Source organism: Hyperolius riggenbachi, chromosome 4 (assembly GCF_040937935.1).
Source record: "Hyperolius riggenbachi isolate aHypRig1 chromosome 4, aHypRig1.pri, whole genome shotgun sequence".
In the NCBI taxonomy this organism is placed as follows: domain Eukaryota; kingdom Metazoa; phylum Chordata; class Amphibia; order Anura; family Hyperoliidae; genus Hyperolius; species Hyperolius riggenbachi.
In genome coordinates, this window is record NC_090649.1 from 368,335,911 (window position 1) to 368,359,663 (window position 23,753).

General features: G+C 44.8%; 1 protein-coding gene and 1 long non-coding RNA gene across 9 annotated transcripts in view; one reads left to right on the forward strand and one right to left on the reverse strand.

Annotated features, from left to right (window-relative positions):
• STXBP5 (syntaxin binding protein 5) overlaps positions 1 to 23,753 on the reverse strand; it is a 557,868-nt gene that overhangs the window by 242,642 nt on the left and 291,473 nt on the right. For all 8 annotated transcript variants that reach the window (XM_068231993.1, XM_068231992.1, XM_068231991.1 and 5 more), the window contains one exon: positions 21,653 to 21,716. In XM_068231993.1, coding sequence (XP_068088094.1) covers positions 21,653 to 21,716 — 64 coding nt within the window. The remainder of the gene's footprint in view (positions 1 to 21,652; positions 21,717 to 23,753) is intronic.
• On the forward strand, positions 7,894 to 9,900 carry LOC137504062 (uncharacterized). Its single transcript, XR_011019407.1, has 2 exons — positions 7,894 to 8,090; positions 8,847 to 9,900. It is a non-coding gene; the product is annotated as an uncharacterized lncRNA (long non-coding RNA).

Consider the following 23,753-nt stretch of genomic DNA (forward strand, 5'->3'; position numbering starts at 1 on the left):
CACTAGGATCCACAAAAAAAAACCGCAGTGTTTGCCCGATCAGGCCTAATCGTTCGCCTGCACTTGCGTTCAGCCCACCCCACCGCAGTGACAGAATTTTTTTTCTGATCACTGCAAAAAACACTGTACAATAGCTGTGGCACTGTAAACATCAGTTCAGATTTTTTTTTTTTTTTTAATCAAAACTCAGTGACCACAGCTTTCTACCTCTCAAATACTCCTTTTTGCTAGGTAGGTGTTTTTTTTTTTTCTGGGTAGTCTCAGAGGAATACCCCCTAAATTTAGCAGTCCACCATAGCAAGAAAGGGGTATTCCGATGATGAGGTTCTCAGGTACATGGCCCACTCGGATGAGGACGATTGGGACGCCTCATTTGACGAATCTTCCGGGTCAGAGTTTGAACCTGAATTGAGCAGTGGCTCACTGACCGATAGTGATGACAAGGTTGAGGTCCCGGCTAGAGCCAGGCGTACCACACCCCATGTTGATGGACCGCAGGTGGCGCAGGATCGGCCTCAAGGGCAGCAGAGTAGTGTTCGTGCTGGTCTGAGATTTCATGGTGGGGCAGGCACCAGCAGCACAACATCTCCTGGACCTAGAACCAGTACTTCCGTAGACCCTGGTGAAGTGGCGAGCACCAACATGGAAGTTGAAACGGGTTCGGGTGCACGTGCAGTAAGATCCCAGTCGCAGCCACCAAGAAGACGGGCCCGTACTACCCCTAGTTTACCAGAGGTGCTGGCAAACCCAAATTGGCAATCCCCTGATTCCGCCGCACCCGTACTTCCCCCTTTCACCGCCCAGTCTGGAGTCCAGGTGGAGACAGATGATCTAGGATCGGCCCTAGACTTTTTCTATCTGTTCTTCACCCAGCATCTCTTAGACTTAATTGTGGCAGAGACCAACCGTAAGGCCACACAATATATAATCGCCAATCCGGAAAAGTTCCTTGCCCAGCCTTTTCCGTGGAAACCAGTCCAAGTTTCCGAAATTAAATTTTTTTTGGGCCTTCTCCTTCACACGGGACTAGTAAAGCAGAATGTGTTGCGGTCTTATTGGTCTACGGACCCAGCATATCATGTTTCCCTGTACTCTGCTGCCATGTCCAGGACACGATTTGAGAACATCCTGCGCTTCCTGCACTTCAGTAACAACGAAACCTGTCATCGAAGTGACAACCCTGCTTTTGACCGGCTCCACAAAATTCGACCCCTTATAGACCACCTGTCATCCAGATTTGCAGATGCTTATACCCCTGACCAGGACATCTGCGTAGACGAATCCCTCATACGTTTTACCGGGCGCCTTCGCATCAAACAGTACATCCCAAGCAAGCGCGCCCGGTATGGGGTGAAACTGTATAAGCTCTGTGAAAGGGCCACAGGCTATACATCTTATTTTAGGGTCTGTGAGGGAAAAGACTCAAAATTGGAGCCTGTCGGATGCCCTGACTACCTGGGGAGCAGTGGAAAGGTTGTGTGGGACTTGGTGTCACCCTTGTTCCAGAAGGGGTACCATCTTTTTGTGGACAATTATTACACAAGTGTGGCCCTCTTTCAGCACTTAAAAATAGAAAAAATCCGATGCTGTGGCACCGTGCGGCCTAGTCGCCGGGGATTCCCCCAACGGCTCATTACCACCAGACTTGAACGGGGGCAGAGGGCCGCCTTGTGTGCCGACGACCTGCTCGCGGTGAAATGGAAGGACAAGAGGGAGGTTTACTTCCTGTCCACCATTCACGCAGACACGACAGTTGAAATTCAATGGCGAACTGAGGTCATTGAAAAACCCCTTATCGTCCACGGGTATAATACTAACATGGGAGGGGTGGACTTCAATGACCAGATGTTAGCGCCCTATTTAGTTGCCCGAAAAACAAGACGCTGGTATAAAAAAGTGTCTTTTTACTTCATTCAATTGGCAATTTACAACAGCTTTGTTGTCTACAGTTAGGCTGGGAGAACTGGATCGTTTCTTCAATTTCAGAAACAGATCGTGATGGAACTCCTGTATCCAGGAGGTGCCATGGCCCAACCCCAAGATGCAACTAGCCGGCTGCATGGAAGGCATTACGCCTATCCAATTCAGAGTACCCCAGGTCACAGAATCCGAAGAAAACGTTGTCGTGTCTGCAGCAGGGCTGGAATAAGGCGTGACACCACTGTTTATTGTCCCACCTGTCCGGACCAGCCTGGCCTATGCCTAGGGGAGTGTTTTGAGAGGTACCACGAGCAGGTACACTATTAGAGAGTAGGGAACTCCAGACACAGCGGTAGGCACACAAGGGTCTCTCAGTGCTATTTCACACTGCTGCGATGCATTAGGGCAAAATGCCTAGCGAAAGTCACACTTTGCGGTCCCCCCCTACGCCGGAAGTGCTTGACTTAACGCTAGTGCATGCCTATGTTACTGCGTGGCTTCTGTGGCAATATCGATCAGCCCGGAAGTCATGTTAGTCTATGGCGACGCAGTTTATTACTAGACCGAATGCTACTCTTGTGGTATTGCCTGAAGGTCTGTTTTGGACGATACGGTGCGGCGGGCTCGACCCACCGGATATGTCAATATGCAGTGCGAAACCAAACATCGGGTTTCCAGAGACCCTAATACACAGGGCTGCCAGAAACCTCTCCTTTCACTTGGGACAAATTGCGTAATGTACTTCGCCACAACTCTGCGCGATTTGCACTTCGCACATTGTCCCATGGGGGAGGAGAGGTTTGTCCTTGGGAGGTAAGTTAAAAAAAACAAAAAAACAGGTAAGCAAAAAAGTTAAATTTTGGTTCGCAATGTTAAGGTTTTGATTAAAAAAGTTCAAAGTTTATTAATGTTAATGAAGTAATTGCTTTGCTGCTTGCTTGTTTTTTTTGTGTGTTTTTTTTTCTCTTTTTCCATCCATTAACCTTCCAGGTGGAATGAGCGAATGACTGAGGGCCTGTTTCCACTACACGTAGATTCTGCATGCAGAAAACTGACTCCAATGAATGCCTATGGGAAATCTGCATCAGAAGAATTGCGTTCAGTGGAAACAGGCCCATAGACATTCATTGGAGTCAGTTTTCTGCATGCAGAATCTGCGTGTAGTGGAAACAGGCCCTAACCAGCTGCAGCACTGATGGTGCATCCTGACAGAACATTGCGCGTCTGTCAGGTTACACAAAATTGGTGCATGCAGCGCTGCAGGACGAGATTTCTCCTCCGCAGTCAAAAAGATACGTTTGCCGAGGCATATGGGCCGAGGAGCGGTGTTGGGGTTTCATACGCTTTGGCAAGCACTTTGTATCAAAAAAGAACTCTGGCAATGATTTGTTCATCCACATCGATCGGTGTGAATGGATAAATCTGGTTTGCCAGGGCATACGAGCTGGTGGGTTTGGATTTTTGGGGCGGCAGCTCCTATGTCCTGGCAGACGCCTTCCCCTCTTTTTTTTTTTTCAAATTTTTTTGGCAGATATTTTTTCATCCACATTAATTGATTGTTTGACGTTCATTTTTCCTTTCAGCCCAGAGTGCATTACCCTTATGCCCAATATAAGGAGTATAGCAGAAACTCCTAATACTGGACATACATGTAATGATTGCAAAGACCCTAAAATGCCAGGACAGACACCACGAATGATGCCATTTTGGAAAGAGGACACCCCAAAGTATTCCGTTAGGTGCATGGTGAGTTCATAGAATACTTTATTTTTGGTCACAAGTTAGCAGAAATTGTGTTTTTTTTTTTTTTGTTTTTTTTTTTTTCACAAAATGTCATTTTCCGCTAACTTGTGACAATAAAATTTTCTATGAACTCACCATGGCCCTCATGGAATACCTTAGCGTGTATTATTTCCAAACTGGGGTCATTTGTGGGGTTTGTTAACTGTCCTGGCAAGTGTGTGTGGGGGTTGCTAAATTGTAAGCACCCCTGTAAAGCCTGAAGGTGCTCATTGTACTTTGGGCCCCTTAGCACAGTTAGGGTGCAAAAAAGTGCCACACGTGGTATTGCCGTACTCAGTAGAAGTAGTATAATGTGTTTTGGGGTGTATTTTTACATGTACCCATGCTGGGTGGGAGAAATATCTCTGTAAATGACAATTTTTTGATTTTCTTTTTTACACACAATTGTCCATTTACAGAGATATTTCTCCCACCCAGCATGGGTATGTGTAAAAATACACCCTAATACACATTAAACTACTTCTCTTGAGTGCGGCGATGCCACGTGTGGCACTTTTTTGCACCCTAACTGCGCTAAGGGGCCCAAAGTCCAATGAGTACCTTTAGGATTTCACAGGTCATTTTGAGAAATTTCGTTTCAAGACTACTCCTTACGGTTTAGGGCCCCTAAAATGCCAGGACAGTATAGGAACCACACAAATGACCCCATTTTAGAAAGAAGACACCCCAAGGTATTCCGTTAGTAGTACGGTGAGTTCATAGAAGATTTTATTTTTTGTCACAAGTTAGCGGAAATTGATTTTTATTGGTTTTTTTCACAAAGTGTCATTTTCCGCCAACTTGTGACAAAAAATAAAATCTTCTATGAACTCCCCATACTACTAACGGAATACCTTGGGTTGTTTTCTTTCTAAAATGGGGCCATTTGTGGGGTTCCTATACTGTCCTGGCATTTTAGGGGCCCTAAACCGTGAGGAGTAGTCCTGAAACGAAATTTCTCAAAATTACCTGTGAAATTCTAAAGATACTCATTGGACTTTGGGCCCCTTAGCGCAGTTAGGGTGCAAAAAAGTGCCATACATGTGGTATCGCCGTACTCAGGAGAAGTAGTATAATGTGTTTTGGGGTGTATTTTTGCACATACCCATGCTGGGTGGGAGAAATATCTCTGTAAATGGACAATTGTGTGTAAAAAAACAAAAAATTGTCATTTGCAGAGAGATTTCTCCCACCTAGCATGGGTATGTGTAAAAATACACCCCAAAACACATTATACTACTTCTCCCGAGTGCGGCAATACCACATGTGTGACCCCTTTTTGCAGCCTAGGTGCGCTAAGGGGCCCAACGTCCCATGAGCACCTTTAGGCTTTACAGGGGTGCTTACAATTTAGCACCCCCCAAAATGCCAGGACAGTAAATACACCCCACAAATGACCCCATTTTGGAAAGTAGACACTTCAAGGTATTCAGAGAGGGCTATGGTGAGTCCGTGGCAGATTTCTTTTTTTTTTTGTCACAAGTTAGCAGAAATGGAGGTTTTTTTTTGTGTCACAAAGTGTCATTTTCCGCTAACTTGTGACAAAAAATAAAATCTTCTATGAACTCACCATGCCTCTTTGTGAATACTTTGGGATGTTTTCTTTCCAAAATGGGGTCATTTGGGGGGTATTTATACTATCCTGGAATTTTAGCACCTCATGAAAACTGACAGGTGGTCAGAAAAGTCAGAGATGCTTTAAAATGGGAAAATTCACTTTTTGCACCATAGTTTGTAAACGCTATAACTTTTACCCAATCCAATAAATATACCGTATATACTCGCAAGCAAGCCGACCCGCATGTAAGCCGACCCCCCCACTTTTACCCCAAAAAACAGGAAAAAATGATTGACCCTCATGTAAGCCGGGGGTAGGAAACGCTGGCCGCGTGATCCCCCCAGTATGTCCCAGTATAGCTAGTATAGTGCCCAGTATAGGTAGGTAGTGCTCAGTATAGCAAGTAAAATGCCCCAGTATAGCTAGTATAGTGCTCAGTATAGCTAGTATAGTGCTCATTATAGCTAGTGAAGTGCCCCAGTTTAGCTAGTATAGTGCTCAGTATAGGTAGGTAGTACTCAGTATAGCTAGTAAAATGCCCCAGTATAGCTAGTATAGTGCTCAGTATAGCTAGTATAGTGCTCAGTATAGCTAGTATAGTGCTCAGTATAGCTAGTGAAGTGCCCCAGTTTAGCTAGTATAGTGCTCAGTATAGTTAGTATAGTGCCCCCAGTATAGCTAGTATAGTGCCCCCAGTATAGCTAGTATAGTGCCCCATTATAGCTAGTATAGTGCCCCATTATAGCTAGTACAGTGCCCCATTATAGCTAGTATAGTGCCCCCAGTATAGCTAGTATAGTGCCCCCAGTATAGCTAGTATAGTGCCCCCAGTATAGCTAGTATAGTGCCCCCAGTATAGCTAGTATAGTGCCCCATTATAGCTAGTATAGTGCCCCATATAGCTAGCATAATGCCCCAGTATGGGTGGGTAGGTGCTGTCCCTCCCCGCTCCCCCTGCGGCCGCCGCTGCTGCTATTACCTCAGGCGGCGCCGCTTCCTCTATCCCCGTCCTCCTCCGGTAGTAACTCATTCACAGCAGCGCGCCTCTCGCTGCTGTGATGACGAGGAAACCATAGAGAGCGGCTTCCTGTAGCGTGATGCCGTTACTATGGGAACCGCTCTCTATGGTTTCCTGCGTCATCACAGCAGCGGGGGGCGCGCTGCTGTGAATGAGTTACCGGAGGAGGACGGGGATAGAGGCAGCGGCGCCGCCTAAGGTAATAGCAGCGGTGGCCGCGGGGGGAGCGGGGAGGGACAGCACCTATCCACCCACCCACCCACCCACACATGACTCGCAAGCAAGCCGACCCCCCAACTTTTGGCCCACTTTTGGGGGGTCAAAAATTCGGCTTGCTTGCGAGTATATACGGTACACTGAATGTTTTTTTTTTTTTTTTTTATCAAAGACATGTAGCAGAATAACTTTTGCGCTTAAATGTATAGGAAATTTTACTTTATTTGAAAAATTTCAGCACAGAAAGTTAAAAAAGTAATTTTTTTGACAAAATTCATGTCTTTTTTGATGAATATAATAAAAACTAAAAATCGCAGCAGCAATCAAATAGCACCAAAAGAAAGCTTTATTAGTGAGAAGAAAAGTACGTAAAATTCATTTAGGTGGTAGGTTGTATGACCGAGCAATAAACCGTGAAAGCTGCAGTGGTCTGAATGGAAAAAAAAGTGCCTGGTCCTTAAGGGGTAGAAAGACTGTGGTCCTCAAGTGGTTAATAAATGTGTCTCATGTATTTCACCAGGTACTCCTATTTTTAAAGGGGAACTGAAGAGAGAGGTATATGGAGGCTGTCATGTTTATTTCCTTTTAATCAATACCAGTTGCCTGGCAGCCCTGCTGGTCTATTTCTCTGCAGTAGTATCTGATTAAAACCAGAAACAAGCATGCAGCTAGTCTTGTCAGATCAGACTTATAAGTCTGAACCACTGAAACACCTGATCTGCTGCATGCTTGTTCAGGGGCTATGGCTAATAGTGTTAGAGGCAGAGGATCAGCAGGGCTGCTAGGCAACTGGTATTGATTAAAAGGAAATAAACATGACAGCCTCCATATACCTCTCTCTTCAGTTCCCCTTTAAGTACTTTTCCTTTTTGGCTTTTTTTTTTTTTGGGGGGGGGGGGGGGGAGGAGGGTTATTTGTGACTGCACCAGGGCGCCTGGACATAACAGATACACATGCAGCCCTCTTGCAGTTGCTGCATTAGGTCTTTATTGTTGCTGAGGTGGAACTAATCACCTCTATTTGTACTATCAAGAAGTTTTAAATCAGGATGATACCATTTATTGGCTACCGTATATACTCGGCTATAAGTCGAGAAATTTAGGACTGATCTACTTTTGTAAAGTAGGGGGGTCGACTTATACTCGCGTCAGACCTAAATTTCTGACTTGTAGCCGAGTATCAAGCGACTCCTCTGCTCTGCATCTGCTGCATTATGCCCCCCTAATGCTGCCAGCCAGCCAGATTGTGTCCCCTTGCTCTGCTAAAATTCCTAGATGCCACAATGCAGCTTCCCCCTGCAAGCAGGAGAATGGACTGACCCCCGCTCAGCATGTGATGCTTCAACGGCTGCTAATTGGACCCGCAGTAGCTGACACCAGTGCACACTCGAGCACGGGAACTCTGGCTTCTTCCCGATCTTCAAAGGCTTCTCCTCCATCAATATATCTGCCAGCTCGTGCAGTCAGTGAAAAGCCCGTGAAGTCTCTCATGTGACACTCCTCCTCCCCCTCTCTGTATACACACTTTGGTTTCCATCTCTCCGTGCACAGTCTGCAGTGAGAAGCCCAGCCATACGTACTTTGCAGAGAAGCCTGTGTAAGTCCCGTTCTGCATTCTCTGAATTCCAGACTGTTATCAGATGTTCTTCCGTGTACAGAGTGTGATAGAAGACTGCAGAGAAAGTTTTGCTTAACGTCCCCTTTCTTGTCAGTCTTTCTGCCTTTTTATCTGTGTGTTGATTCTGGATTCCCCCTGCCAGCCTGATTAATTCTCCATCTCTTTTTTAAGAAAGAACACAGCACACTTTTCACACATTTAAACGACATTTGGCATTAACCCATGCCCAGTTTCACTTAAATAAAAGCACCTTCTAACGCTGAAAAACTTTAATGTCATCTAGCCACATAAATACATCTTGAAGCTTACTCGCTTATGTTAAGTAATTCATTTCTTTTAATGATGTATGTCATATTCTGACCATAAAAGAGCAGACAGTGTGAGTAATGGAGGCATGGGAGTACAGTGTACGTTAGAGTAGGTGGGGGCAGCAGGAGTTAGTGTAGGTGGAGGGCTGTGTAGCTTAGATAGAGACAGCTTGAGGGGGAAAGGTCCATAAGATGCCCCTGCCCCACAAACACATCAGGTTTGGTATAAATTCCAGCTTAAGAGGGTCAAAAATTAGGGTCGACTTATACACAAGGTCGACTTATACCCGAGTATATACGGTAACTAAAAATGAATAAAAATAAGCAAGCTTTCGGCCTTTCAGCCTTCGTCGGGCTTATATCCTGTATTTATTTGTACTATGAATAGTGCTTACCATAAACTATTGCTTTTCTTCCTTTTCTTCAGCTTACATCTCTCTCTGAGTGACTATCCTTGGAAAGCCAGTTTTGCTGGTCTGTATCATGTGACTATTATACGTACAGGGTTGCTGGGTGCCCAGTGTAAAATCTGCACTGGGGTCCAAGGCTGTGTGCTACCCCTCTGTGTTTAACTGAATTTAAGCACTGCACACCCTCTTACCAAACTACTTATGGTTACATCGTGCCTACACCATTACACCGTGCCTCACCAACCACACCACTGCTGATCTTCGCTGGCTGCTCCACTGCTGAACTGCCCACCAACTGATCCATTGCCGACCTCCAGAAAAGTTACGTCATTACCAACCAGACACCCAGTCTACCAATCGCACACAGCTGGATTTTTTTTTGCCATCATTGATGATCTGCCAACTTCATTGCTGATCTCGTATGGACTGCTCCTTACCAGATTGATTATTGATGCAACTTTGCTGAACCCCTTCTGCCACATCATTGGTGACATTTATCTCATCTTGGTCTAACTGCTGTCCCCCTGTCTATGCTTCCACTCTCCACACCCCATCCTACCTTATCACTTCAGTACAAAATGTACCCCTTCCCTCCTATTCACTCCCTGACCCCTCCACCATTTCCAAGCTATCTCCCTCCCCATCTTGCTATCCCCCATCACCACATGCTCTACCTCCACCTCCTTCTACACCTTGTCCCCCTTCTGTTTCCCAGCACCCTCTCCCCTTCTGTCCTTAGACTCCCTTTTGGCCCTCAACCCCCATGCACCTCCCTTCCCTCCCCCCACACTCTACCCACACCCCCCCTCAGCATAACCTTATTCCTATCCATCCTACCCCTAGGCATTCACTCCATGTTTCCTGTTGCCTCTGGAATGCCAGGTTCACCTGCAATAAGCTGCTCTCTGGAACTTGCTCCCTCCAGCCACCAGACTCGCCCCCACCTTTAATACCTTCACACAAGCTCTCAAGACTCAACCTTTCATGGTCGCATACCCCCTAAACCAGCACCATAATATGTTCTGTTAGACACCCTCTCAACAGATGCACCTATTGTCTCCACCCCCACCCTTTAGATTGTAAGCCTCTGGCAGGGCCCTCTCCCGTAGTGTTTCCAGCTTGATTATGCAATCTTACCGACAATCACCCCTCTTGTAGCCTAGAACGATCTCTATTTTGAACCTATGACATTAATTTTTTAATCATTTGCATGATCTTGTTTTGTTGTGAGTTTCCTTTATGTCCTACCTTGTATGCAGCAGCCTCAGCTACAGAGATTTGTACACAATTGCACCTGGTCATGTGGTCAAAATTTTATGATAGGATTTTTTTTTTTTTTTTGGTACAGGTATCTTATTTAAAGAGGAACTCCAGTGAAAATAACGTATTGAACAAAAGTGCTCAATTTTTACAATAATTATGTATAAATTATTTTGTCAGTGTTTGCCCATTGTAAAATCTTTCCTCTCCCTGATTTACATTCTGACATTTATCATATGGTGACATTTTTACTTCTGGCAGGTGTTGTCAGTGGAAGTAGCTGTTGCTTGCTTTTTTGGCAGTTGGAAACAGCGGTTATTTCCCACAATGCAACAAGGCTCCCAAATGTGATGTCAGCACCATCATCCTCACATCACACTTTGGAGGGGTTTCAACACAATATCAGCCATACAGTGCCCCCTTGATGATCCATTTGTTAAAAGGAAAAGATTTCTCATGGGAAAGGGGGTGTCTGCTACTGATTGGGATGAAGTTCAATACTTGGCCTCAGTTTCTCTTTAAGGGCCCTTTTACAACTTGTTGCGTTGCATACCATTGTGGCTAAAGGGACGCGAAGCAGCTCATTAAGTGCAAAAGGAACATTAACACATACCTTTTACACGTTAGTGGTTCAATGCGTAAAAATGTACGCGTTGAACAACTAACGCGTAAAAATGTATGTGTTAATGTTCCTGCACCAGCGGGAATGCGTAAAAATGTATGCAATGCGGCCCGCCGACCCTGACGGAGGGGGACCAGAGCAGCAGTGAGTGACTATGACTAGGGATGGAACAGCTACAACATGGGGAGCACCATCCCCTAAAAAATCAATATACCACCCAATAAATATCAAGATAAGTGGGGGTTGTTTTAGGTCTGTACTGTGCAGAACGGTCCGACTTTGAAAAAGCCACGCTATAGGTGGCGAATCGCGATCGCGGCGGTGGGGACTCATGGAGACATTACACTGGTAGGATCTGATTCACCACTTGTTGACTTCAGTACTTGGTTCTGCCTCTTTCACTATCTCTATTTCTATTTACAGACTTTATTCCTTATGCACTATTTTCCATGTGGTCACTAATAGATGGCTCTTTTCTTAGAACTGATTTTTCACTGCTTAGGGGTTTGTTCCCCTCTTTGATGCTATTTAATTCTCCTTCTCCTTTTCTATTTTGGTTTATGCATCGATTTTGGATATTCATTGCACATGTATATAGTTCTACGATTTTATGCTATTGTATGTGTTACAACAGTATTATGCACGCTTAGTGCCATGTATATGATTTTTGAGGATGAGCATGTTTGTCACTAGCACTTTATAATTCCGCTAGTTCTCCGATACTGTGGGTTTATACATTCCCCCATCATGTTTCAACAGTTTTTAATGTTTTGTAATTTCAAATAAAGGATGATATATTGATTTTGACATTTACTGTTCTGGTGCGGTTATTTTGAGGTCATTGCTTTTGTTTTTGGTATACGACTAGGGATGGTCGCGATTTTGGACGGAATTTGATGAATTCCGATGGTTGGAATGCAAATTTTCGTACGCCAATCACAAGGAAGAAGCTTCTAAGTGGATTTCTGCCTCAAAAACGGAATTTCTGCACCAATAAGAGTCTTAATGAGAACCAACCAATCCTACCTTAGCAACCAGCTCCCTAGCTACCTATCAGCAGCTATCCCACCCATTTTGTATATAAGAGAGACGTGCAGTCAGGAAGCTTGTGGGTTTCAGTCTAGTGTAGAGAGAGACAGAGAGAGGATAGACAGACGCAGACCCATAGTTGTTTTAACATAAAACAAAAGTCTTTTTCAAGACTGTATATAAATCAAAAGTCTTTTTAAAGACTCTGCGACTGTGAGAGAGAGAGTTAGAGTGTGAGCTATATTAGTAGAGAGAGATTGTAGTGTAGTGTGTTAGTAGTTGCTTGCTGCAGAGCAAGCCAGGCCGCAGTGTTTGACAGAGTGAGAGTGAGTTAGCTGTTTGATTAGCAATTTGTTTGATTAGTGATTGATTAGTTGAGTGAGTGTAGTGAATTTTTTTGTTTTTATTATTTATTTATTTTTTGTTTTCTTTATTTTGTGTTTTGGATTTATTTTCTTTATTTCGCCCCCTTATTTTGTGATCTGTTCTATTTATAAATTACCCCTTCCCCAATAAAGTTTGTGGCCCCCAAAAAATGGAGCGAGGGCAGCAGAAAATTCCTGCAAGGACATGGAGTGATGGACGTGGTATATCTTCATGTCAAGTATGTGATCAGAGTAAGGGTGGCAGAAGCAGCAGGAAGCGTTCCCCCCCTGGTCAGAAGTGTCTTCCCTGTGTTCGCAGCAGGCTCAGCATGCAGGAAAATTCTGTCAGAGCAGGAGGCGAAGACCGTTGTGGATTATAAAGAGCAGGATTCAGAACCCTCTTACCTAGTTGCAGCAGCGCCAGCAGTGGCCACCAGGTTCCTCATGACCAGAACCCGACCGCAGCTGCTTCTGTTGATGACGATGACGAGCTTGTTTCCTCCCAGTACTCTGCTCCAGAAGTACAGCACACCATCGCTGAGACAGAGATGTGCCGAATGTTTGGGATGAGGCATTGGAGGAGACCATGGGACCAAGATCCCAAGAAGTGGTGGGTTCTGTGGTGACAGAAATGACCACTGTGTTTTCTTCATCCAGTGTCAGTAGTCAACATCGTCATCACCAACACCACTTAACTACAGAGGTGTTTGGTGGCCAGGTGGAGGGTCCAGAAAATTCACTTATTGGACTGGACGATATTTTTGATGATGATGATGATGATGATGAGGTGGGTATTAAAACGTATTTGCCACCTGTTCGTTTAGGCAGTAGCAGGCGTGAGCACCGTGTACAAACAGAGCAGACGGTTGGCCAGCAGCTTGCTTCCCCGTCTGTCAGTACCCGCCACCAGTCAAATGCCGAGCATCAAGGTGCTAGAACAGGTCGCACCACTGCTGGACGTCTACGCACGTCCCCTGCATGGAATTATTTTATTAATGCGGAAGAGGATGAATCCAGGGTAGTCTGTTGTGTGTGTCGTAAATCGGTGAGCAGAGGCAAATCGGGCACCGGATACGGCACTTCAGGGCTGCTAAGCCATCTGCGCAACAGCCACAAACGGGAGTTTGAATATGTAAAAAATTACAATAAGATGCGTGGAGTAAAAGCAGCAGCAACAGGCCCCTCCTCTTTTTTTTCTAGGCGTCTGAGTCCTGTCCCTATCCAACCTGCTCCTCAGTCCCATTCTACTTCAAAGTCCTCTGCATGCCAGGCTGGTAGAGGACTGCAGACCTCGTCGGCAAGCACATCGTCATCACCCTTGTCGGTTGAAATCACCAGTGTTCCAGCGTCAGGCCTCTGAGCCAGAAATGTTGCAGAGGAAGCAGATGCTCCCTGCAAGTGACCAGTTTGTGGTGAAAAATAATGCGCTCCTGGCAAGGCTGTTGGGCCAACAGCTGCTGCCCTTCCAGTTTGTGTAAAGTGCCCCCTTCCGCAGACGGATGAACAGTGTTGCTCCACAATGGCGGATCCCCAGCCGCCATTATTTTGCCAGGAATGCCATCCCTGCCCGCATTGTGGAGTGTGTCGGCCGGTCTATGGATCACGCTGTCGGTGGCAAGGTGCACTTCACGATGGATGGCTGGAGCAGCAGGCATGGGCAGGGAAAGTATCTCACTTTTACTGCCCATTAGGTCACCCTCCATGGTGCTGCCGAGGAGGCTGCAAGATCTGGAGCATCTCAACTGGTGGTGCCGCCACGTGGGTTGAAGGGAAGGCCTGTTCCACTTCCCTCTGCTACCTGTTCTGTCCAAGGCCAGTCTGCCATTGCTGAGCCTCCCAGCAAGTGGTCCCGCTCCTCCTACACTGGTCTGCAGCACCATCGATGCCAAACAGTGCTGAAAATGGAATCCATGGAAGAGAACAGGCAAACCGGATCTATAATCCTTGCAGCCTTACAGGGTCAGATTCGGCAGTGGCTGACCCCACGAAGACTTGACACAGGTGTAGTGGTGTCTGATAACTGTGCCAACATGCTGGCCGACATTTCGCTAGGTGGCTATACCCACTTACCTTGCTTGGCCCATGTCTTCAACCTTGTAGTCCAGAAATTTCTACAAAATTTCGAAGGGTTGAAGGACGCTGTGGCCTCAGCATGAAAAGTGTCAACCCACATGTGTTGCTCCGCAACTGCCACCGCGGCCATGAAACTGCTGCAGCGCCGCCATAGCCTGCCGCAGCACAGGCTTATTTCCGATTGTCCGACGTGGTGGAACTCCACACTCCACATGCTGGAGAGGTTGTGGGAGCAGCGCACGGCGGTCAGGCTATACCTGTCTGAGGCATCTTCCACCAGAACAGGGCCACTGGACTACGTTACTGGGGACCAGTGGCAGCTGATTGGACTGGTGTGCAAAGTGTTGGAGCCATTTCAGCAGGCAACAAAAGTGGTCAGTGAGGAGCACTGCAGTATATCAGAGGTGCTCCCTCTTCTCTTCACAATGGAAAAAGACTCTTGAAAAACTGCTGGAACGGGGGGAGGAAGCCCTACTGAACAGTGGCCAGTCAAGTGAAGGAGTGAGTGGGCATGCCCCAGTCCTGGATGAGGAGGCAGGGCTTGTGGAAGTGGAAGAGCCCATTGTCCGGGGGTGGGAAGAAGAATTTGATGCGGAGCTGGATCATGACGACGACGACAGTTCTGACAGCCAGGAAGAGGTGATTCATGGCAGACATCTCTTCCCCATGGCTGCACATATGACCCAGTGGCTCCATAAAGACCCCCGGATTAAAACTTTAAAAGCAGGGCTCGACATGTGGGTGGCCACCATCTTAGATCCCTGATGCAAGGGGAAAATGCGCCAGTTCATAACCCCCTCCCAAGCAGATGCCAGGATGAGCCAGATCCGGGATGCCCTTCATGTTGGGTAGAAGATGCGTTTCCTGCACCTGTACCCCGGCCCCAAGCTACTAAGCCTAGTAGTAGTCATCACGCTCAGCAAAGATCTGGTGGTCCCACTCCCAGCTGCAGCACCAGTAGCCAATCTGTGAACCTGCTGAGTATACTGAAAGCATTTTACCAGCCAGTGCCAGATACTCCTCCTAGCAGCAGCCCCACTAGCGGACAAAGTGGTCACCACCGCCAGCGGCTGGCCCGTATGGTGGACGATTACTTGGGGGAAGCCAGTGCTCCAGACAATATGGAGACTAATGATGACCCCATGCAATATTGGACCAAACAATTGGATACCTGGCCTGAACTCGCTCAGTATGCCCTGGAGGTTCTTGCATGCCCCGCCACCAGTGTTCTTTCTGAGCGAGTATTTAGCGCTGCAGGTGGAGTGGTCTCCGACCAACGGACCAGTCTGTCCACAGACAATGTGGACATGCTAACATTCATTAAAATGAACGAGGCATGGATCAGTGACAATTACAAGGTCCCTCTCACTGATATAAGAGAATGAGTCCAATACATTATTGCCGAATTTTTTTTTAGGACTGCCATGGAACCACCTCTAGGTCCCATGGCCTACGACAAGTCCTGCTGCTCCAAACAATTTTTAGGACTGCCGTGGAACCACCTCTAGGTCCCGTGGCCTACGACAAGTCCTGCTGCTACAAACAATTTTTAGGACTGCCGTGGAACCACCTCTAGGTCCCATGGCCAACAACTTCTCCTGCTGCTCCCAAAAAATTATACAGACTGCTGTGAAACCACCTCTAGGTCCCATGGCCTACAACTTCTCCTGCTGCTCTTAAAAAAATATACAGACTGCTGTGAAACCACCTCTAGGTCCCATGGCCTACAAATTCTCCTGCTGCCCCCAAAAATATTACAGACTGCTGTGAAACCACCTCTAGGTCCCATGGCCTACAACTTCTCCTGCTGCTCCAAACAATTTTTGAGGACTACCATGGAACCAGTAACTCCCATGGCCTACGACAACTCCTGCTGCTCCAAACAACACTTGTAAATGACCGCCGTGGAACACCATGGCGTACGCGACGACTCCTGCAGCTCCAAACCACAATTATAATGACCGCTGTGGAACACCATGGTTTACACGACAACTCCTGCTGCAAAAAAATAATTAAAAAAAATATATAAAAAAAAAAAAAAAAAAAGAAAAAATGAACGGTGGAACAGCCACTAGGTTCCATGGGCTACCATTTAGCACAAACGAGGTTTCAATTGCGACTGTTTTAATTTTTCCGCCGGAATGCGGAATTCCGCGGAAATGTAATGGCGACGGAATTTAGCGCTGGCGGAATCCGCCAATTCCGACAGAACGGAATTAGGACCTTCCGATCATCCCTAACTACGACAGCACAGGATGACTGCATGGGGCTGGTAGAAGCCCCAGGTAAGTGAAACTTTTTTTTTTTTTTTGCCTGATAACTCCTTTAAGAGCTCTGCCTCTGACCTAGGAGACCTGAGTTCGAGTCTCATCTCTTGCTGTTCAGTAAGCCAGCATCTATTCAGTAAAAGACAGATTGGACAAGACTCCCTAACACTGCTACTGCCTATAGAGCACATCCTTGTGGTGCTTTGAGTCTGTCAGGAAAAAAGCGCAATATAAATGTTATTTGCCTTGTCTGGTATTAGTTTTATCATGTAAAAAACTTCTCCTACTCCAGCATCACTGTTCAACTCTGGAATTGGACATAATTTGGAATCAATGCAAATTAATTTCCTTCTTTGCCACTTGGAATCTAGAGATTGTGTAAACTTTAAGGACTACAGTAATTTTTACATTTCAGTGTTGTCCCTATTTATTTAGAAAGAGCTATTACTACTCATGACCGCTTAGTCATAAATATTATAATATAAATAGATGAGAATAAAATAAGAAAATACCACTTTCTCCAGGTGTCACTTAATATTATTCTGAAATATAAAGTACTGCTGTAAATACAAAGTATAAATCTTATGCAGCAATTTATCCTATCACAACACTTTAGTGCAGGTGCACTTATAAGCAAGTAGAGCTGCAGCATTCACACTTACAGTATAGCTCAGTTTCGTAAATCAACAGTGGGGAGGGGGACGAAACAAAAAGCAAAAAAACAAAACAAAAACACAACTCCTTGCTTGTCTCTTTAGTGTTGCATCTGCCCCCTCCATTTCTCTTCTTTATAGGGTGACATATCTGAATACAGAGAGGATGCTCTGAGAAACAACATTTCTCACAAACCAGGAAATCCCTAATTCTCAAAAGAATCGCACATACGCAGAACACACACAACTACCACTGTCCACAACTGCCCATACTAAGCCACGACTACCCACGCTAAGCCACCGCACACACAAGGCAAGGTGTTTGCCGTCAGGACAGAAATTGCGCAAAGCAGCAGATTAGTAGTAGAAGCTGGCACTTCCCATTAATGTATGCTTGCCTAGGGATAGCAGTCAGTGCCACACTGTCCCTCATTTCCTGCAGCACCCTGATATCTTGGCGATTCTGCCTCTGTTGCCAGTATTCAGCTACTTTCACCTCACATCCATGTACTCTATACTTGAAGCCCACAATGTTGTCAGCATACCTGTTACATTGACTATAAAAGTGATATCCTAGATTATACCAGTAATCTCCAGCCTTGTTCTTTGGTGCTAAACATGGATGATTGTAAACTGACCTTGACTAAGTTTGTGGATTTAAGAGGCATTTACACATACTGCAATCTCCTGGCTATCTCTCACATTTAAGATGGCCAAGATGTCAGGTTTGCAGTCCTGGCACATATAGCTAAGAGATTTCCATCAAAAAGATAACTGCAGCTGACATTCAAGGGGTGAATGAATTATCAATTGGAGCAGGGAAGTGAAAAATTAATCTTGCGTGCGCTGAACGTATCAGCAATAGTAATAACCTAATCTATGGTTTACATAGGCACCCGGGAGACCTACAAGAATCAGCATGGGCTTTCCAAGGTGAACACGTGAAATGCAAGCAAACCCTTAGTAAGGAAATTCAGTTAAGATTAGTTCTGCAGTAATTACAATGACAAGGGGCCTCGTCGCAAATCGTTAGAATGGGTAATCTCATGAAGATTTATTACAGTGCCCAAACATTTAAATGACTGTTTAGTAATAACTGGGACATTCTGCCACAATACAATAATACACACAGATTGATTCAGGGTTAGTAAGTTCATGGCAGGTTAGTATTAGGGAGAGAGTAATGTGCAGTGTCCCTTGGGAGAAGTAGCCCCCACTACTTAAACATATGATTTAAGAGGAAAGCCGGGACTGTCTCAATCCAGAACAAATTGCCCCAATTTAGCACACTGCTTCTGCTGCTGCTATGATCCTAAAAAGCTTGGTAAGTAGCATTTTGCCATGGTTTTATTACAGGCACATTTTTGAAGCAATATCGTATTCTTACAAATACTTTTTAATTTGCTGTCACATAAGTGCCCTTTTACTTTAACTTCTGTTGCTGATGCAATGTATGGTCATGAAATTGGATTATGCTCACGACTATCACAGTAATCCTTGATTATTAAGTGGGTAAATCTGAGTGCCTCCTTGCGCCTGGTACTTTGGATGGCACATAAACCACAATTGTGGCGGTGTCTATAGTACAATTTGGACGGCAGAGGTCCAGGATTGTAGCTGGAACCTGGAAGACGATAAGTAATCAAATATGCTGCTGATCCATATGATTAACTTCTGGCTAATTTCAAATAGTTTATTGATCAAAAGGGTAATCGAGCATGGCGGTGCTATGAGTCTTGCTATATTCCATTTCATCTGCTGTTGGCACTTTTTCCTAGATTATATACTACTTCTGCCCACTAGCAGGCACTCTTCCCGAATTGTTATAATCCTTACTATACTGTGTGCAAAGACTAAACTGCACCCTTTCTGCCCACCAACAGTCCTGAAGTCAGGCAGCATCCTCCACTACTTAACGGCTCAAGAAAAATTGGGACTTTGCCAGAACATCACTTTGTTATTGGTAGACAAATGACAGCGCTCAAGGCTGCACCTGACATGAAAACCAACAGAGGCAATGCAGAGGCCCTCTAGGGCTAAATACATGCCTTGAATGCAAAACAGATGCAATTATGTACTAATTCTAATCTAAAAGATTTTGAATACAGATTAAAGCAATGAATGCAGCTAGCCACGGGTATACTTACAGTACGTTCAATTTGTACAGCGGAAGACTTGGCAGCACTTTCATACCGGTATACCAGTTTGAGTGCTAGTTGTGTAATGTTGTTCAGCTTCTGGAGCTCTGCACATACATGCAGATAAATCATTTGGGTACAGCCTGTGCATGAAAGCGCTGCCCTGTCTCCTGCTGTACACTTTGTTATTGGTGTTAGCTGTGTTCCGTTCGTTTCTCGCCCTCTGTATCCTTACTTCTGGTATTGGATCCTTTCGCTTTTCCAGGAATGTGTGCAATCCTGTTTTTCTCCAACGTTACTGGGCAGTCAGAATGCAGACTGAAGACGGTAAACTTTTAAAGAACATATTTACTACCAGTACCCAAATGATCAGAACAGGATGATAGGATTTGTCTTCCAAAATTAATAGTTGGCCAATAAAATTGGATAAGCTAGGACATATCTATTGCAACTTGTGCATGTTGCTCAGACTATATATGCAGCTAATGAATTGATTGTTTGTTCAAAATCAATTTTTGTGTATGTAATCCAGAAAAAAAATTGCACCTGTGTGTATGGGGATTAACTTTTCTGACCATTAATTTACATTTCAAGAAATCAATTACAGTGATTTATTTCCTGCAGATCCCCTTATGTGTACACAATCTTAAAGGGACTCCGAGCAGTGCAGAAACTATGGAAAGATGCATACCATAGTAAAGCTCTCTTTCTCCTCTTTCCAACGATATATAAACCGCCGCCCTACACCTTTTCGTTTTCGCTATTTTCATGATCGAAATCGCGTAGGGCGGCGGTTTATGTGTCGTCGTAAACAGGAGAAAGAGCTTCAAAATGGTATGCATCTTTCCATAGTTGCATGTATTACACAGGACAACTTTTCCCCAAAATCGGCAGCTCCATTCAGCTGCTGACTTTGAGGAAAAGTCGTCCTGTGTAATACAAGCAACTATGGAAAGATGCATACCATTTTGAAGCTCTCTTTCTCCTCTTTCCAACGACACATAAACCGCTGCCCTAGGCCTTTTATTTTTAAACTAACTAAAAGGCGTAGGGTGGCGGTTTATATATCGTTGGAAAGAGGAGACAGAGAGCCTCAAAATGGTATGCATCTTTCCATAGTTTCTGCACTGCTCGGAGTCCCTTTAAGCCTTGCACATGTTGGATGGTTTATGGTGGAGGTGGTTTGGTACCCCTTGATGCGCAAGCGTTCAATCAGCCTGACTAATTGTCCGGGCCGAGAACATTGTTCCCCACTCCAAGCTGTACCAGTATCTAATGAGCTGTTCACACTTTGACCAGTAAACTACTGTTCCTTAAATTGCAATTGCAAAATTTGTTGTCCACTTGCATAATACTGTTCTTGTAGGTTGCAAGAGCAAGCAAGATAGCAAAGGCAGAGAAATATTCTGGAGCAAACTTAACCACTTCACCACTAAGGGGTTTTTCCTCAACGGGCCGGAGCAATGTTCACCTGTCAGTGCTTCTCCCTTTCATTTGCCAATAACTTTATCACTACTTATCACATCAACATGATCTATAACTTTTTCTGGGGGGGGGGGGGGATTTTTGTTTTCAGTAATTACTATACTATCTATTAATTTTAAAGGAAAAACTAGGGAAAAATTGAAAAAAATACACAATTTCTCCAATTCCATACCGTATAGTTTTAAAATAAACTATGCTACAGTAAATAAAACCCACACGTTTTATTTTTACATTTTTTCCTGGTATTACAACATTTACATTTTTTCAACTATCAATTACAAGCCCTTCTTTGCCAAAATAACAATGCTATGCCCTCATGACATATATAGTAAAATAGCTGAGTCCCTAACTTAACTATTTATGTTCACCAATCAAAGATACGTCAGCTAGTATGCACAGTGGGAGCACTCGTATGCACAGCTCTGGTAGCAGTGGGCGACACTTTAAAACATCAGTTCGCAATTAACAGAGGAAAAAAACTGGACGTTTGAATAGGAAGAGCGGTCGGGTAGTGGCATATTCCGACATAGCTGAGCCCATGGCCAGATAACCCATTAGGTATGGTAGGCAATTGCCTAAAAGTACTGCTGTTTCAGGGGCACCTCCTAGGTTGTGTAATTTTATTAATGATTTTTTTTTTTATAATAATGTCTGGGGTGGATCCATATTTGCGCAGATAATGCCCTGAGATTTGGCTCAGTCATATTATAAGCAAAACTGTACAAATATGAACGTGTCTAGTTTCCTTGATTAAGTGTTTTTGCATGCATGTACTAGCACTTCATCTCTTTGCAATAACTTACTAATAAAATAATCATTCAGGTGCCTTAAAATGAAATTTTAACTTTGAATCCTTTAAATTAAATGACCGTTTAGATTGACCATTTTGTGTATGGCCACATAGGTGTATAGAGAAAACATGAGTACGTACCTTCCCTTCATCCATTGGATTATCGCTTATATGAACAACAGGTCCTGGGTGTGATTTGGATGAACTGCAAAAAGACACACATTAAACGTCAGTCAACAGAATATCTCTCAGAAGAATGCAATTAGAATTTCTATAACATTGTATCAACTGTCTTTATAAGAAAAAACAATGAAATGTCTAACTATCAAATGCAACCTTAGAGCAGCACACTAACATGAAACACCACTGTTGCAGTCCTGAGTTATAAAATACTTGCCCGAAGACCCAGTGTAAGGGCTGAGACCAACTAGGCGTGCTTTGGCAGTGCTTGGCGATCGATAAAGTGCTTTATTGTGGATACCAATGGGGGTGGTCACACTAGCAATGTAGCGAAGCAATTGCAAAACGCTGCATGCAGCAGTTTGGTAGCATTTCAGGAGTGATCACATCAGTGGTTACAGTAGCTAAATTGCAATCCCTCTGGGAAATTGCAGCACTTCCATGATTATGCGAATTGCAGACGATTTGTACTCCCACAATTCGCCTGTACTGGGTCCCAGCCCTCACTGCAATCTATTATATGCCCAGCAAGTCAGCAGTAAACTGCAAATCCAGTCGTATGTAGGGATGGTCAATGAGCTGCATACATTTACATACAAAACTTGCATAATCCTGCATCAACTCGGAACTATTTAGATCTCATTGACCATCCTTAGTCCTCTGTATAGAATACTAGAGATGGGTGGAGAGATATTAAGGACATCTGAAGTAAAGTCCAACCTCAAACATCTGATCTGCAAAGAGATAGGAGCGACCACTGTGGGGGATCCACAGTAGACTGTGTGACAAGATAAGACCAGGAGCAAATGGTGCAGTATCATTGGATATGGAAATAGTTCAAATAGAAAAAGAGTAGTTCTATTCACAAAGGTGGGTTGCAGAACCTGCAAGCACCATATGTCGCCTACGAGGAAAAAAACCTTCCCTAACGGTATCTCAGGTCCTGCCAGAACTGGATGGTCGCTCTCCCAGGATCCTTTCTGGCTGTGGACCAGTGGGAAGACTACCTCCAGAGGAGGTGTGGTGAGCAATGATGAGGAGTGGAGGTGCCTAAAATATGATTGTCAGATTGTATATAAATACTAGAAAATAATAAGCACGTTTAAAACAGACAACGAGTTTATGGTTTTGAAAAAATAGGCACTTTATATACTGGGGTTATAAGTCGAGAAATGTAGGACCGACTCACAGCATAAAAGTGTAGGGGTAGCCTTATCTGCGAATCAGTCCTAAATTTACCAACTTATAGCCGGGAAGAAAGAGGGGGCGCCTGTCTCTCACTCCCCGCAGTGATGAAGTAGCTTGCATGTTTTATCTTCCCTCTCCCACACCAACCACATCACCCATAGGGTTGCTTCTATCCATCTTACCCCGTGTGTCTGTAACATGCAAAGTGAGTGCCGCAACAGAAGCGATCACCAACAAATCCAGTGCCGGACGTGTGACATCAGGTGGGGTTTGTACAGACCAGCTTGAGAACGGGAGAAGAGAGGACGCTGCATCTGGTGCTGGATTTGTGAGTGCATCTAAGAGTTATGTGCAAGTATTCTGCAGGAGAATTAGGGGATTCTTCCTCCATTACACATTCTCCATGCACAATCTGGACCAACGTGATAGACAACTTCTCTGCATTCAATGAGCACAACATTCTCAGTGGATTCACAACAGCTCTAGGAGGAGCGCATATGACAAGTATAGTACTACTGTGTAAATTAATTTGCAGTTACCAACCTCAAGCTTAGCATATCAAATTAAATGATTTGCTGAGCAAAGGGAGTGCATAAACGTACTTACAAATTTGAATAAACGCTGAATTATTTGCATCTCATTGACCATCCCTACTAGTGACACAACTACACATTTAAGGTAGCCATACACTGGTCGATTCGACCAACAGATAGATCCCTCTGATCTAATCTGATCAGAGAGGGATCGTATGGCTACCTTTACTGCAAACAGATTGTGAACCGATTTCAGCCTGAAACCGTTCACAATCTGTGGTGGTGGTGGTGGTGCTGCCGCCGCTCCACCCCCGCCCCCCCATACATTACCTGCTCCGCCG